This window comes from Crocodylus porosus, unplaced genomic scaffold (assembly GCF_001723895.1).
Source record: "Crocodylus porosus isolate Cpor-Errol unplaced genomic scaffold, CroPor_comp1, whole genome shotgun sequence".
In the NCBI taxonomy this organism is placed as follows: domain Eukaryota; kingdom Metazoa; phylum Chordata; order Crocodylia; family Crocodylidae; genus Crocodylus; species Crocodylus porosus.
Window position 1 is genome coordinate 58,269 of NW_017728917.1, and position 17,589 is coordinate 75,857.

Sequence of the window (17,589 nt, forward strand, 5' to 3'; positions counted from 1 at the left end):
CTCCCCAGGAGATCGAGTTAGGATCAAGTCATCTGTTGGGCAGCTGGAAAAGGAAGGACCTAATACCTCAAGCCCCTCCAAATGTAGTGTCTGATCTGCTGAGGAGCTCTGGATACAAGATCAAGGGTAAGGAGGGGAGAGACAGCTTTGAGTAGCCTAAGGTGATACAACATCAGCTGCCTGTTGACATAATGGTATTGAAGCAGCTGAGCTATCCCTTCCCTTCTCCCCAGCCCTCTCATAGCAAAGGTAGTAACAAAGGTCCTGTGGTGGTGGCTGTATGCCATCTAAAGAGATCCTTATGCCAGCAGACTCCTCCATTGATTTTCTATGTGGTGAAGTATTAATCACTTATCAATCAGGTCTGTAATTCCTAGACACACAGACCACAGACATGGGGCAGGGGCAGAGTTTCCAAGTTTGATACTGAAAGATTTCAAGTCCCATTTCCCTTGCTAACAGCTTTGCTCCTCAGCTTAGCAAATCTGTTTCTCAGCTACCTGGACTGCATGCTTTCAGGGAGACCTAGTTAGCATCACTCCCAGTGAAACCACGGGGCAGGATGCTCTGAAACGGAATCACTTTGGAACCAAGAGTTCTGGGTTTTTGTATGATGCTTGTTATTAGCCACTTCAGAAAGGTGCACTAATGCCACATAAACCCCAGCTGTGCCATGGTGCCACCTCAAGGATCCCATGCTAAGAGTCAGAGAGAGTCGGGCTGGAAGAGACCTCCAGAGGTCATCTGGCCCAGCTCAGTAACCCCTAGTACTGGTAGCATATGGCACCCAACACAGGCTTTTTGGGATGCAATGTATGGACTCGGCTCCAACAAGTGAGAGGAGTGGCGAGGAGGTGCTCCCACTTTTTCCTCACAGCCCCCCACCAGCAGGCCCCGGGAGACACCCACCACCCTGCTGGACGGGAAGCCTGAGGCCCAGAGGCCTGGATTTGGCGCACAGCCCAGCACGCGGGGCCTCAGGGAGCTGCACCCCGGGATTATAGGGGCTTGCCTCTCCCCCGGGGGGACGGAGCGGGGCGCTGCCCCGGGCACCTCGGTGGAAGGGGCGGTTTGGCTTCTCTTGCCGCTGCCTCAGGCCCGGGCCGGCGGGAAGACGCGTCGGGGGCAAGGTGCGGTGCTCGCCCCTCTGAGGGCCGGGGGAGGCGCCGGGCTCTACAGGTGGAGCAGCCGCGGGGCAGGGCCCCGGGCCCCGCCACGCCTCGCAAGCCCGCCCGGCGGCTCCCGGCCCGGAGCCAGCGAGGGAAAAAAAGGGGCTTCCTCTGGCGGGGGGGAGGAGGCGGAGGAGGAGGCGGAGGCGGCGCCGCGCGCTCACACGGGGACCTGCGAGCCGGGCACGGGGCAGCGCCCAGCTACAACTTCTCTGCCTGGCCGGGAGGATGAACCACGCAGGTGAGCGGGGCGGCGCGGGGGCCCCGGGGCCATGCTCCCGCTCCCCCGCCGCAGCCTGAGGGGCAGAGCCGGGCGCAAGCGGCGATTCAGCGCGGGGGAAGGCGGCCGGGGAGGGCTGGGGCGTCTCGGCCCCGCGCCCCCCGCGGGCACGTCCCGTCCGTGCCCGGCTGCGATCCGGCCTCTTCTGGGGCTTGACACAGCAAAACTTCTTCCCCCTCCTCCGCTGGGAAGTGAGGGCCGGGAGGGCAGCGGAGGAAGACACTGAGCCTGAGATTTAAAAGGGGGAAAAATGGGTTTGAATGGATTTGGGGGGGGGGTTCTCCCCCCCTCCAAAGGAAGAAGACCTTTCTTTGGTGGGGACAAATGCTGGGTTGCTGGCAACAATATTCCCCGCCGCTGCCTGTGCTGAGCTCTTCCCAAGCCAGGCTGCTGCAGCCAGTGACCGTGCGGACCAGGAATAGGTCGGTGTCCCAGTGCAGAGACCTTTCCTGTTGTTTCCTCCATCTGCTCGCTCGGTGCTGGTGCGCCAGGGAGCCCAGAGAGGTGGCTGGTCACTCTCACCGCTGTGGGTTTTGGGAACGGTGAATCATTGTTTGCCAAGGTGTAGGAATGGGGCTGGAAGGCAACTCCCAGGCCGTGGCATCCTGTGACCGTGTCATAAAATCCCCGTCAAAGAGTTAAGGCAGAAGGCGCTCGCTGTGGGTTTCCTCTGGGGAGAGGGTATTCTCCTTACTCGCTGCAAACTGGTGTAGCCTTTGCATTCTCCTCCCTAATCTTCACTGGCCGCAGTGGGCTCCTTACTGTGCTGCACCAGGAAAATTCATTCTGGGATTAAGTTTTTAGGCAAAACAGTGTTTTTTCCTATTGCACTAAACCCAGTCTCCAAACAGCATGCCGTATCAGCGCTGTCAGGTTTATCCGTTTTGTAAGATCATTAGTTTTATTGGCAATATTTAGGAACAAGGGACTGGGTCACGGGGCCCAGTTCTCTGCTATTAAAGGCAACTGCATCCTAGACTCCTTTTCGCAAGCTGATCAATTTTGTGAGTAGTCAGCTGTCTTGCCTCTCACTGCTCGTAGTGGAGGGCTGCACTGGAGTCTCCCTCTTCTGCTAGTCAGGAACCATCTTCTCAATATCCTAACATTATTCCTAGGCAGTTTATACTCGTCTTGTTGTGCCATCACTGTTCTTTATTTTAAATGCAACTTTTCCTTCTCTGATAAACGTATCACAGGCAAACCCATCTGACTGTCAGATTTTATTTTGAATGTCCCAGACAACATAAAGGAACGTGGCTTTCATCCGAGGGGAGCACAGCTTTCTGTGGCATTCAAAGTCGAGTTTTTCTCATTAACTGATACAACACACGGTTCCAAATTATTATTTTAGTGCAGTAATATCTCACAGTCTCAACCATGATCAGGGTCCTGTGGGACTAGATCATATATATAACTAGATGAAGAGGCAGTCTCTGCCCAAAAGATTTTATATAGGCAAGGCAAAGTGAGAAAAAAGGAGATATCATCATCCCAAAAGATGGGGAACCAAAAGAGATCGAGTGAGTTGCCTAAGGCGACACAGGCAGTCTGTGACTGAGTCAGGAGCTGGACCCAGATCTCCTGTTCCGAGTTACATGCATTAGCCACAACACTTCTGTCCTTTAATTAGTCGGTTGTTTCATGGATGCTTAATTTATGCTGGACAAGGGGAAATTTTGAATTTTTAAAAAATGAAAATAAAAACAGTAAGTTGCTAAAGAGCTTAAATTACCTGGCAGACTTTTATAAATAATTATTTAGATAGAATTAAAAATTATATTTCTTTTCAAAACTATCCAGAAAGTTGCCATAATGTCTGTTCTCTAACTTCTAGCCATATCCCACTGCCACGGAGTTTTATGGAACATGCTCACTGGTTTCAGTGGGTATATATGTATACAGAACAACAGGAGGCCAGATAAGCTGTTTCTTGTAAACTGGGCTTCCTGTTGGGAAGTAGCAGTGCATTGCTGTGACGTTGAAACCCCTGGGCTGTTAATAGATATGGCGATATTAAGCTATTGGCATAGATTTCTTAGTGCAGTTTTGATAATTCAGGTGTTAGTTCTACAAACAGACGTGCATATGTTTGCAACCCATTACAGGCAATGGAAGTACCTATGGGAATAAGCTTCTTCTGAGCTTAAGCTGTTTGCAGAACCGGGACGTTGGTTATTAGAGTTAGGCTTTCCTTTAAAGGCAGATTTCCTACTTAGTTCCACACGCATTCACTTTAGATGTTATCTTTCCCAGCACTGCTTCACTGGAGGATGTTATGTAGTTGTATGGTGTTTATGTACGGTTCTAGTAAAGTCATAGAACGAGAGATATTTGTGACCTACTGATTTGACTGTCCAAAGTCATAGTCCATAGATTTCATACTAGAACAAAAGGCTTCCAGTAATGGTATTGTAAGACGTTTGGTCTCTTCAGATGGGTATTTGCTGTGTTATCCTAACATTCCAACTATTTTTTAAAAATCACATATGATAAGGACGACTTGTTTTCAACATTCAAATACATTGCTTAAATAATAGGGCATGACCATTCAGATAGACTCAAGAGAGTTTTGATTCAAATCCCATTGTATTCAGTTGCCTTTGAATAAGCCACTTACGGCACAAAACTCCAATAAAAGTAGATAACATTTCTGAGCAACTTAGTACTTTGGAACCAGAATACACCTTATCTCCCGGGCACCTAAAACTCTGATCCTCAAAAGTATTAGGCACCTCACATTTCCAGAAATCACTGGGAGCTAGGTACCCAATTACCTCATAGGATCTGTTGTTGAAAGTGTGGCTTGTGCTTTTATGTTGTTTAGGTGCTTTTGAAACTACCACCCTATATAATTTTCTCCTTCTGTAACATCTGGTGTTTCTTAACATGACTTGCTCTTCTAAACCTTTTACTTATTCCAACTGGCTTGAAAGAAACCATGATGGATCCACATATCAAATATAAACCAACAAAAGGCCTGTCATGAATGGCAAAAATTAACAACACCTTAGAGTTATTTATGGCCCAACCTGAGGCCTCTGTGGTGACAGGTCTACCTGATGAGCGGGAACCCCCCACCCCACATTGAAATTATTCTTCCCTTGTAAATCACTCTAGCTCATCTAGTTCATTTCTAACATTTTGGAGCAGGTTACATGGCATATGCTACATACTTTTCTAAATCCAGAATGGTATTATAATGGCTTATCTTCATGTGCCTATTAAAACACTGGCTTACTGTCAGGAAAGGATAGCTTACAGAATGATCATTGCAATTTTGGATCTAACACTTCATACTGGAGTAAAATAAATGAGGTTTGGGACATTCCTGTACACACTTCTATACCACATGCTATTCAGCATTGATTTGTATGTTACTGGCAGTATACTGGCCAGCTGAGAAGCCAGCTTTTATTTCAGAGGTCATACTGGGGTGGGTTCATTCATTTTGTTCTTTTTATTCAGAAGGACACTTTATACATGTTATTTTGTAGAAAGGCAGAAGGCAGACTTTCCTCTATCATGATGCCTACACCTGACAGCATCTAAGCAACCAGTATGCTAAGGCCACTGCTTATCACCCTGATTAATATTGTCTCATGGCTTCTTTTCTGCCTATAGCCAACTATTACCGTGTGTCTTGTACTTCGACTATGACCTATTTTTGTTCTGTGGTTGTACAACACTTAGCATAATAAGGCCCAGGTCCAGGATTGCAGGCATTACAGGGGTATAAATTATCCTCCTCCTCATTACTACAGTAATACCAATTAAGAAGAAGAACATTTCTGCAGAGGCGCTTATCCTTGGCAAGAGCCAATACTATCAAATGTACCACTGAGCCAATTTCCTCCCTAGCGTTACTCTTATTAAAGGCAACAGAGCCAATGTGGTCCCTTATCAGCAGATCCTTTTTTCTTTTCTCACGGATCACAGCTGTGTATCTATGGATTTTGATCAAGCCATCAGCAACCCAGGACAAATGTTGTGTGTGAAGCTGAACTTCCTTTTTTGTTCTAGTCACTTCAGGGGCAAGGAGCAAAGCAGAGAGGGAATGCATGCAGTGACAAGGAGCACCATGTTAATCCTCTGGAGAGCTGACTAATAGGGAAGGAGTGATTTATTCTTCTCTTCCTGCTTAGAGACTGTTCTCTGTCAGCTTTCCATAGCAGGCATTGGGACCTTTCTATAATATATCTCTGTCTTATTCAGCTTTGGCTGCTGTGATGCAACAAGTTCAAAACACGATCTAGTTTTCTATTGATCAGCCATACTCTAAAAAGACAAAACAAGAAAAACTGTTTCTTCCCATGCTCTGGGAGAACTTGACTAGGCCCGGGTTCCTATTGTGTGACTCAAGTAAGAAATATTTTGATGATGTTACCCATCTCTTTCCATCCCCTCCACTCTTCTCCAGTACATCAAATATAATTTGTTTATTCTCACTTCCGAGGCATCGTATGGCCAACTCCCACCTGACCACATCCTGGACTATAAGATGTTGGGGAACTAAGACTCTCTTTTTGTTCTGTTCTTGGAAAGTGCACAGCACAGTTGGGTCTCAGTCCACAACTGATGTTTGAGCTTTCCATATTCCTCACAGCAGTCACAGTGTTTGACTGTGATGGGTAGACAATGAAAATGAGTTTGCTGTAGGTGTTGGTGGCCCCACCATTTGCAGCAGCTTATTCCTTCTCCCCATGGTAAGACTCCACTTCTGTTCAGGTGGAATCTCTCCATGTCACAAACCTGATTTCATCCTTTCAGGAGATTACAAGCAAACAGCAAAGATATAAGATACTTGAAACATGTGTGCAGTGTTTGCCTTTATACTGAAATATCAATAAAGCATATATCCATAGATTAAGAAGTAACTGAGCAGTTGCCTATGGGGTTCCCAAGGGCCTGATGTTGTTCAATATCTTTTTTTTTAATCAGTGTTCTGGAAGTAAAAGAAAAAAAATCATTGTTAATGATGGTGGAGTGGTACATAATGTTGTGGCCAAGGCAGCTGTATAGAGAGATCTGGATCACTTGATAATTTGCACCCATTCAAATAAAATGTTTTTTAATATGGCCAAGTACAAAATCATAAACAGAGGGACAAGAAATGCAGACCATACCTACAAAATAGGGGAATGTGTCCTGTAAAGCACTGAATCTGGAAAGGTTCAGGGGTCATAGCAAAAAATGAATCTAACGTGAGCTCCCACTGCAAAACTGTGGGGAAAAGGGTAATTCAGTCTCTGGACGTATAAGTTGAAGAGTAGCAAGGAGTCGGGAAATAGGAAACCATCTTTTATGTACAGCATTAGCATGACCAACACTGAATACAGTTCTGTTGCCCATATTTTAAGGAGAATGTCTAAAAATTGGAGAGGACACAGAAAAGATGTGGAAAAATTGTTCTAGAGCTGAAGAAAGTGTTTGACAGAAAGAGTGTGATCTTTGTAGCTTATCAGATCAATAATTGCATGGTGACTACTAGATCACAGTGGATACAGACCTTCCTAGGAAAAAATACCCAGTAGCAAAAGACTTTTGAGTGGAAAAAGAAATCCCAGGAAGTGATGTCTGGAAATTGGAGAAGTCAGACTGATTCAAGTGAGAAATAAAACCATACATTTTTATTAATGAGGGTGATCAACTATTGGAACCATACTACCAAGGAAAGTAGTGTTCTCTGAAGTCCTCAGATCATTACTAGCCACCTTTCTGGAAGGTATACACTAACGACATATGTGTTTGTGTTTTATTCAAACACAATTTACAGGGCACAATCTAGACATAATAATGACATTCAAGTGCCTTTGATTAATAGATTCATAGATACTAGGGCTGGAAGGGACCTCAGAAGATAATCAAGCCCCCCGCCCAAAGTCAGGAAGTCAGCTGATAGGTCATAGGATCCCAGCAAGATAAGCATCCATTTTTTTTCTTGAAGGTGTTCAATGTATGTGCTAGAACCATCTCCAATGGCGGGCTATTCCAGACCCTGGGGGCTCGGCCACATACATACAGGAGGTCAATCCAGAAGATCAACCCGTCCCTTTCAACCTTAAACATTATGAATTTCTGAACTTTGCAGTCTGGTTCTGTTCCTCTGCATTTGTGCTCACTCTCCATTTTTGGTGTTGTCTGAGTATTTCTCAGTGGTGAAATTTATGCCAAAAATCATCCAACTCAGGAGGCAAGAAAGTTGAATTTCTCATGGCCAGAACAGAACAAAAAAGCCTTTCAAACCCTGGAAGATTCTTGAATTGGACTGTAGGTACCCAAAACCTTCACTGATACTAACAACAGATTTAAATTGGAAGCATGTTTCACTTCAGGAGCCAAATTAGCTCTGAAGACTACTGTTCAAGAATGACTGGCCTAGAATGTATCAGTGAACATACCTGCAGTCCTGGACATCTGTTTGCAACTAAATCATCTTACCAAGACCATCCACCTGAATATTTTGGGGTAAGTAGGCTGCTTTAAGCCTTTAGTACTTAGGACTATGTATTAATTATGGTTAATACTCCAAGTTTGGAGAATATTTTTAAATGGATATTTTGCAATATTTCAGGAGGTAACAGCTACACAATGTCATTATTATGTCTAGATTGTGCCCTGTAAATTGTGTTTGAATAAAACACAAACACATATGTCGCTAGTGCATACCTTCCAGCAAGGTGGCTAGTAATGATCTGAGGACTTCAGAGAACACTACTTTTCTTGGTAGTATGGTTCCAATAGTTGATCACCCTCATTAATAAAAATGTATGGTTTTATTTCTCATTTGAATCAGTCTGACTTCTCCAACTTCCAGCCATCACTTCCTGGGATTTCTTTTTCCACTCAAAAGTCTTTTGCTACTGGGTAGCAGCTTCTCTCCTTGTTCCTGCTTTCAAGCTACTGTGAGAGAAGGATGCAAAGATATTCAAGAAAGAATCTGTACATCACTGAGAAGGACCATTGGGATGATGGTAACTTGGTTGGGATCCCATTACAGGACAGCTAATGAGCTACAAATTACTTCTTGAAAACCTGGCAGAAATCTGAGATTGTGACTTAATACAAGCTCTAAAAGGGAGATTGTGACTTAATACAAGCTCTAATACAGCCCTGATGGAATTCACATCCCGCAGAGGAAAGTGGACACACAGAGGAAGCAGTGACTAACAAGGAAGCATCAATCACTAGTGGGAACAGAAAATTAAAAGAGCATCTGGTCCCAAACAGTTTCCTTTAAGTGACGTGTGATGTGTGAATATGTGCGTCTCGTTCCCCCACGTAAAAATACACCTCAGAATAAACATGTATAGTTATTATTTATGGACTGTGCACATTTCTTATGACATGATGTTAATGTTGCCCTTCTAGAAGTTACTTTAGAGTCCTCTTATCTAGGCAGATGCAATTGGAAATGGAAATATTACCAAAAGATTGCCCTGACCAAAGGCACACAGGGATTCAGTGTCCTGCGTTAAAGTCCAATAAAGAATGTTCTCAAATTGTCATTTTCCCCATGCTGGATGTCTTTAAATAAACTTATTTGAAAACTTCTGGTTATGTGTGTGGCATTTGTGAACCCAGTCTGTATCTTATCAAAGCATTATTTAACATTTTTAGTTGGATTTGGTAACACAATAAAACCACTTCAAATGCCCCAAATTCACAAACAAATGGAAATTAGACTTTTCCACACTTCTTCTTACCAATCAATCATTCTTCTTTCCTCCTCATGTTTGAATTGAATCATAAGTAATTTTGCAACTTGCTCAAGTAGACTAAGGATAACTTTTAGATGACTTTTGTCCTGTTGCCCATGTAATACTTTGACATTCTTCATCTTCCTTTTACCCAGTCACTAAAAGTTTCCCTTACATTTGAGTTTCCCAAGTTAAAAGCTGATGCAATGAGCCTTCAAAGGAAACCATTAGCAAAGCATACGTTTTATTGGTCCTATAACCATAATATATATTCCTGGAGTGTTGCCCACTTGTACCCCTTATCTATTAACTATTCCCATGTACATAAGGTCATGGAAACATGTAGTAATCCCCAGGTTTCCTCATGTAACAATCCCCATAGTAGTCTTGCAGTAGTGAGAATTAATGCCAGTCTAGTTCCTCTTCTGTGTGCTGGATAGAATTTCTCACCTATCATCTTGATTAAAGAAAAGAGAAAGGTATTTGATGACTTTCTGCATCAGAATTTTAATATGAATTGATTCTTCTTTGGCACTTGTGATACTAGGTAATGTAGCGTACATTGTATGCTCCGTGCATGATACATGCATATATCACACATCAGTTCAGAACTGGCTTCTGTGGTGATGGACAAGATGACATAAAAAGCAGGTTTCTTCTGAGTTTACCTTCTGTGGACCTAATCTTGAGATATTTTGCTCAGTTTTTAACTCTGTTCTTGCTCAGGTGAACTCCTTTTGGCTCCAAAAGAGGCTGTTTATAATTCTATAAAGATTGTTTTGTGAGTCAACTAAAGAATGCCAAAACCACAGCATCATCCTGAGTATTGGAAGAAATTGCAGCAAGGGTAGGCATTTAAAAAAAAGACTCCTATTATGTGTCCCAACATTTAATAAACCAAATATGCCTTTACAGTCAAATATAAATGAGTTCAGTTGGAACAAGATGCCAAAAAATAAGAAAAATAGAGCAAACCTAAAAGTGATTGAAAAAAGCACAGAGGGTCCTTTGTAACAAGCTACATCCACAACTACTTCATCCCTGAGCATAGTCCCCATCCCAGTTTCAGCTATGATTGCTTCCAAATGACAAATCTTTTTAAACTCTACATTACAAAATAATCAGGACCTTAATGGCGCAGTAACCAGTGTTCCCGAAGTGCCATATGTCATTTCCAATATGGCTTTTTATACAAGGGAAAACATCTGAAGAGTGTGTGTATCATTTCAGCACCTTTCAACAGATGGGGCATAGGGGTTATGCATGCAGAATTCTGCTCTGCTTAATAAAAGAAGTGCACATTGTCTGGTTGCCTTCCATAAAATGGAGAGCTTCCTTTCCCTTATTAAAATATGTAATCACAATAATTGACTAAAAGTATTGCAATAACTGAAATTCTTCTAACTGACTAATCATTTAATCATCCCAAGCAACACTGCTGAGGGGAAACATTAGGGGAAGAAAACCTTCTTCCTACAAGTTAAGTACATCTGCAACCATTTGGTATTCTGGCTTATGTTTGGTATCAGAGGTTTGCTTTGAATAGACACCACACACTACATCTCATCTAAAACCTCATGTGGGATTTGTTGTTTGCGTATGCAGGCATTTCAGGATTTTTATATAGCTATTTTAAGACACAGAATATTTGCTTCAGGCACTGGAAACAGAAAAATATCAGAGCCAAATGAAATCTTACACTTTTGAGCAAAACATTATAGTGCTGAGTGAAGGAATCAGTGCACTCTATCTTGCTTCTTACAATTAAAACATGGAGCAGTAGAGAGATCATGAGAGAAGAAGCCTCTCCAGTCTAGGCCAAGAATTCCAGTCCAGTCCTGCTTGGTTATGAAGGAAAGAAGTCAGTCTCTTAACAGTTTCCCTCACTCTCCCCAGAAGTATGAGACAGCTAAAGAAATTATACACTTTGGATCTTCAGTTTAATCAGACACCAATTTAAATGGCTCTCTCCATTTAAATTAAGTATGCTGGGCACAAACATATCATTCAGTGTATTATAGCTCAGCTTTTTTACATATAAATAAGCCTTTATAATTCTTCTCAACCTGGTGATTAAATTAGTTGGCCAGCAGGTAAAATATCACTTAATTTTCATTATCACTTCATTATCCCCCATCACCACAGTAAAGGTGGAGGGGGGAGAACAGATTTCATACCTTGGGCTGGTAAATGTCTATGTTAGTTTTACAAGGCTGAATGAAACTTTTTTTTTTATTTATTTGCTGCTGAAAGAAACGTTGTTGAGGGTTAGGTCTGGTTTGCTGTCTCCGGTGTATATGAAAAGTGTTGCTACAGTTGCTTAGGCTGCAAGTGGATCCAAATGAGGGGCTGATAGAAAACGTACTGTTGAAACAAAATGTCTTGGCATTCTTGAACTGAAGTGTGTCAGTTCAACATACACTTAATTCACTTGGGTGGCCATTGTGCCTCTAGAGTGTTATAGTCCATGTGCTTCCTCTGCCACCATTTTCCTCCCTGGGGTGGGCTCCTTGTCTGGACTACATCTCTAGTTAAAAGCTACCGTCATGAGTGAAGTAAATTGTGAATTCTCTGGTGGTCTGGTTCCTTGATTTAAAATGAAATCAAAGATGGCAAGTGGCTAATGTGGCTTTTCTCTCTCTCTTCCAGAATTCACAAAACCACCACTAGCACCAAAACCAAAGATTATCGGTCATCTGTCTCCAGTAGCTGTCCCCAAATTTTCTCCTTCGCTGACAAGATCTGATGTTCTTCATAATCCAAACTCTATGTCTAGGGGTCCAAAACCACCCATTGCTCCCAAGCCAAAACTCTCAGCCGACACTGAGGGGAGAGCTAGTGTCTACACCAACAATAACTTAAATAAGTGCACAAATGGAAAGCTGATATGTTCTGATGGAGAGTTGTATGAAGGAAATCAGCACAGTACTGAGTGCCAGGACTCAGAGGCTGATGATGAATACATTGTGGTTCCTGAAGATCGGCTAACAGGGAAAGACTGTGATGATCTGGATCCCGAGCATGACCAGAGCTTCAAGCCGTCTGCAGAGAATGAGACATTAGAAACTCCAGAAATGGCAGAGGAAGAAGATAACAGCACTACGAATGATGAGGAGATCTGTGATCCAGAGATAACTGAAGCACAGGGCAACAGCTGTTCAGATAGGGATGAACCAGTAGAACCGGAGTCAGATGAATTAACAGACACTGGAGACTGTAATGAGCCCGAAGCAATTTGTCAAATGTCTTCAGCCACACCTGATGTAGAAGAGGATGCTTCTAAGAATATGGAAGAAGAAGAAGAAGAAGTAGACAGCATAAACGATCCTGATGAAACCGAAACATATTTGGCAGGTGAGGATGAAGACGCTTTTAATAACCAGGATATAGTGAAGGACAATAATGAGTATAATCTTGAAAGTGATAAGATTTTAAATAGAGAGGACTTGGAGGGCAGTATCTGCCAAGATATTATTTTAACACCTGTAGATGTAGATGTAGATGAGTCAATTCCAAGTTGTGAACCACTAGGAGAAGAGGAGCAGGAAGCTGAGCTGTCGCAAACTTTAGAAGAAGAAGTATCAAATCCTGATCCAGAAGTCAGTCTAGCCAACAATGATGAGCTGGATGATAATGCAGAATTGGTCTTGGCTACGGAAGAGGAATTAGTAGATGATGGCTGTGCAAGTCCTGATACACTTCCTGATGAGGTTGATGGAGAAACAGATGTTGGATTAGAAATAACTGAAGATGAGCCTGATGTGGAAGAGGATTTGGAAGGAGCCAGCAAAGAAGCTGCAGTGGAAGGAGAGGAAGTAGTTCTAGATAATGACAGTGAAACAACTGTGGAAAAGGAAGAAAACATAGATGATGGTTACCAAACTACTGAGATGAAAAGTGAGGAAGAAACATCAGAGCCAGCATGTGAAGCAAGTGAAGACTCTGAGAAAGGGGAAGAAGAAATGCTGAAGGTAGAAAATGATGATAGTTGTCAAATTGTTCCTTTTGAGAATGACTGCAATGAGGAGGATATTGAAACTCCCCGAGAAAACTCAGATGAGACTCCTGAAAAGGAAGAGACTTTTTTGAATGATGGTAACCAACTCTCCCATTCTCAAACACTTCCAGAGTCAGGATGTGAGCCAGAGCTGGAAACAGAGTCTACACCAGATGTATTTGTGGAAGAGTGTGGTGACAATACTATTGGAGTCTGTGAATCAGATGATCAGCTGCTTGAAGGCAGCAAGGAGAATCACGACAGCCTTGAAGAAAATGACTCAAATCTGCCTGAACAAGTACCAGCTGAGACGGACTTAGATGAATGTGATCAAAGCAAAGCTGAAGCAGATTGTGAGAGTGAGCATGAGCCTGGTGAGAGTTTACTAATTCCTGAAGTAGTTGTTGTGCCGGAGGAATCAGAAGAGAGAGAAACAATTTATGATTCTCTAGATGACCCTTATGTGTTGCCAGCAGAAACTGAAAACCCACGTGATGGAGCAGATATTCCATATGATCACAGCAAGAGAGAAGAACTAGACCCTGAAAACAGCTTGCTCTCAATTGATCGGAAGAATATTGTCACTAGAACAAGATCCCTCTCTGGGAAAATGCCTGGCTATGTGCCAGAAACTGTTCCAGAAGAATCTGGGCCAGATACTGACTTGCCATCTTCAAACAATGACTCAGTGACTAAAGATTTAAGTAATAACTTACTAACGGTGGAAGGAAAACAAATAGAAGCCAACAGGGCACTGCCAGCTAAGTCAAGGCGCTTTATTTTATACCCTCGGTCTTACTCAGTAGAAGGTAGAGATATGCCAGGGTCTGTTTACAGAGAAACCGATGGCTCTATGTTGGATGATAGTAGAATAAAGAGGACAGAAGATAACCTGTCTTTGCCTTGTGTAATTAGTTCCTCAGGTAGCTTTTCCCAGAGAAATCACCTCTTGTCATCAAGTGGTGTATCTACCCCATCCTCAGTTGTTGATATACCACCTCCTTTTGAACTAGCTTGTATCACGAAGAAGCCAATCACTAAAAGTTCCCCCTCACTATTAATAGAAAACGAATCTCCTGATAAGTACTCCAAGAAAAAGAAATCATCTTTTAAGAGGTTCCTCACCCTCAAATTCAAGAAGAAAACAGAAAATAAGGTCCACGTTGATGTTAATGTTTCCTCTTCAAGGTCTTCCTCAGAGTCTAGCTATCATGGACCTGCGAGAGTTTTGGAACTGGACAGAAGGAGCCTGAGCAGTTCACCTCAGCTAAAATCACATGCTGGAAAGCTGCGGGCTTCCGAATCTCCTACTACCATTCTTTTCTACAAGGACGGTAAAAGGAAAGGGACACCCAAATCCTTTAGCCGGAGCGTGTCGAGAGTGGAGTCTTTTGAGGATCGGTCTCGACCACCTTTCATGCCACTCCCCTTAACTAAGCCTAGGTCTATTTCATTTCCCAATGCTGATACTTCTGACTATGAGAACATTCCCGCTATGAGCTCAGATTACGAAAATATACAGATTCCTCCCCGAAGACCCACCAGGGCAGGAACTTTTACTGAATTTTTCGAAGATCCCAGCAGGGCATTATCTGCTGCTAATGAAAACGACGGCTATGTGGATATGAGCAGCTTCACAGGCTTTGAGAACAAGCAGCAAACCACAGACCAGGAAACAGAAAGGTACTGTAATAAATTCTTATGTAAGACCTGCTAATCTTGACCAAATAGGCAAGACTTCCTGTTAGATGTCGTAGGCAGATCTTCCATTTTGTTGGCTTATCCCCTTTTACTCAGGAAGTGGTTTCAGCAGAGAAATTGGAGGAATACAAGATAAGCCATTATCAGTGAAAAAAACTCTAAATGAATATGTATTGAAACTCTATTTGTAAACACCTATTAAGAAGTGGAGTGGAACTGGATCTTCTAAGTAGAAGATATAAATCGAACAATGTTCCTTCAAAAGGACTGTTTTACTTTAGTGGATCTTTTCTTTGTCTTTCTTTTTAATGAGTAATGTTTCTGTGCTCTTTTTTAAATCAATTTACTACAGATCCAAATCTGCTTTACTGGGTCCTAGAATCTCCACTTTCATTTCATTGTGCTTGTCAATTTCCCCAGGCAACAATGCATTCTTAATTTACCTTTCAAAGTACAGCAATTAAATACAAACTAAAGTTCCCAAGCATACCATGAACTAATCTGACTAGTCTATTAATTTTCAAAGTTGCTGTAAAGCCTTTCATAATGAATCCTTGACAGAGCTTCTGACTTCTGACTTAATTATATAAATAGTTTTGTCTGGCACTGCATGCGTGGCTAACATCAATAATGCAGTTTTCATCTCTCTCTACTCTATTAGGTCATTTGCAAAAAAGAAAATGTACACTTCCAAGGTCTCTTCATAGTAACACTGGTGTGACCAACACCTTTACACTATTATTCCCTCATAACCTCCCTACAATCATTTTATAACCTGGTATCATTTTATAACTTGGGGTGTACAAGTGTACACAAAAGGAAGATATCCCATTGACTATATAGAATACATAGCAGGGGAAACCAGATGAAAATCCAGATGTCATTAACAAAGTCTGGGGTGAATTTCTAGAGTGGTGTGAAATAGATTAAAAGCTTCCAACCAAGCTTTTCATGTCCTTGTTGTTCTTTCCCTTTGAGTGTTTCATATTTTGCTTTTTCATGACATGTTATCAGCCATCTCTTCCTTGTATCTGCATTTCACCTTTGATAGTGAGCATTTCATACAATTCTCATTGGTTCTTGCCGACTCAGTAAAGGAAAGAGTATTCATTCATTGCACCTGAAGTAGGCAGTTCCCCAGACTCTGATCTAGTAAAAAAGGAAGGGGTGTGCACTGGTTTGTCTTTCTAAGGATGCTGATGGGTGTAAGTGATATTGTTCAGCTCTGGATCCAAACTTCCATGAAGCTCTGTAGATCTAGGCTTTTTGTTCAGCTCTTTGTAGGTAGAGGCTAACTACAGAATTTGGATCCAGAATGTTAAAGTTTGACTATGGTTTGAGAACAGAGGATGGTTCAAGTTCATACCGAGTACGGAGAAGCCACTTTATAAGCTGTCTAGGAAAGACCAGATTAGTAGAATCTTAATGACCACTCACTTTCCTTTCAACAGTTCAGTTTGCACTGAGAAAAACTGATGTTTGCTTATGAAAACCTGACCATTTGTTTGCGTCGGTGACAAGCCATCCATTTCAGGTTGTTCTTTAAAAGTTAAAAATATTAAACTATGTAAATTGCTGTGACTTAGACACATTTATGAACTACCTGTGGAAGCATGTTGTTTCTAGGGGAAAGCCAATCAAAACTGGTTCAGGAAGTCTCAAGGTTAAAGCTTGTACATGATATTTCAGTCTGCCACTTGTTATGCATGCAGTTTCTTCTGGTAGGAAAGAAATGAAGTTTGGACCTTCCTGAATAGCACTTATTAGTCTAAAACTGTTTCAGGAGCAGAGACGTGTTTGTTGGTAGTAAGCTGCTGTTTTTTATTTACTGAGCTTCATCAGTGTGCTTAGTACTGCATCACACAGAAAAAGATCCTGCTTAAGTTAAAACATGGGTAACAATGCAGTTCAATTACATAATGTAAGGATTAGAAGTACGGGTCTAATATAAAAATAACATCATTATATATAATGCCTAAGCACACGTGTGTGAGTAAGTATGCATGTACATCTAAATACAGACATCGGCAACTAGTACAATCATTGTTAATATAGTGCTTTTTAAAGGGGGACTTTAATGGATTCAGAACTTCAAGATATGGACTCATGTCATAAATGACCCTACAACAGCATCTTGTAATGCTGTTAACAAATTCCTTATTCACTTGTGTCATTAAGCTTTTTTCAGCCATCTGAGATCATGAATGCCATGACTTATCCCCTTGTAAACACATGTGGCTTGAATATAGGCACTTTCTATCTTCACTATACTCATTTGGATGGTATTGGTATTTAGCATGTGCCTGTAGAGTCCTAAAATCAAATGCATTTGATGAATTAACCAGCACAAATCTTTCATTAAGTTTCAGTGAACAGAATTTGAAAATGCTATAAAATGATAATAATCCAGAAACCACCGCATTCCTAATGCCTGCGATCGAGGGGGGGATGGGAATTTATTGAAATTGACAGATGAGAAGATTCACTTTTTAATTTTCTTGCTTAAGAGAAAGACCATGTGGAGTAGATTTAAAACCAATATTTTTTAATTAGAAGCAATCCAATTTATAGAAAGAGTCCAATAATGAAAGTATGCTCGAAATCCATCTTATGTTACAATTACAGTTGCCAGGAGAGGAGAGGGAATATTGCCCCCTTAAGGGCAGTTATCTTAGATCCCCAAAATTTAGCTGTGTGGGTATTAATAATTAAAATCTGATACAACCATATGTATTGTCATTAGTA

General features: G+C 42.0%; 1 protein-coding gene across 1 annotated transcript in view; it reads left to right on the top strand.

Annotated features, from left to right (window-relative positions):
- Positions 1 to 1,375: 1,375 nt before the first annotated feature.
- FGD5 (FYVE, RhoGEF and PH domain containing 5) overlaps positions 1,376 to 17,589 on the top strand; it is a 145,906-nt gene continuing 129,692 nt past the window's right edge. Inside the window, exons 1-2 of the mRNA XM_019536536.1 lie at positions 1,376 to 1,410; positions 11,796 to 14,826. Coding sequence (XP_019392081.1) covers positions 1,398 to 1,410; positions 11,796 to 14,826 — 3,044 coding nt within the window. The 5' untranslated portion in view covers positions 1,376 to 1,397. The remainder of the gene's footprint in view (positions 1,411 to 11,795; positions 14,827 to 17,589) is intronic.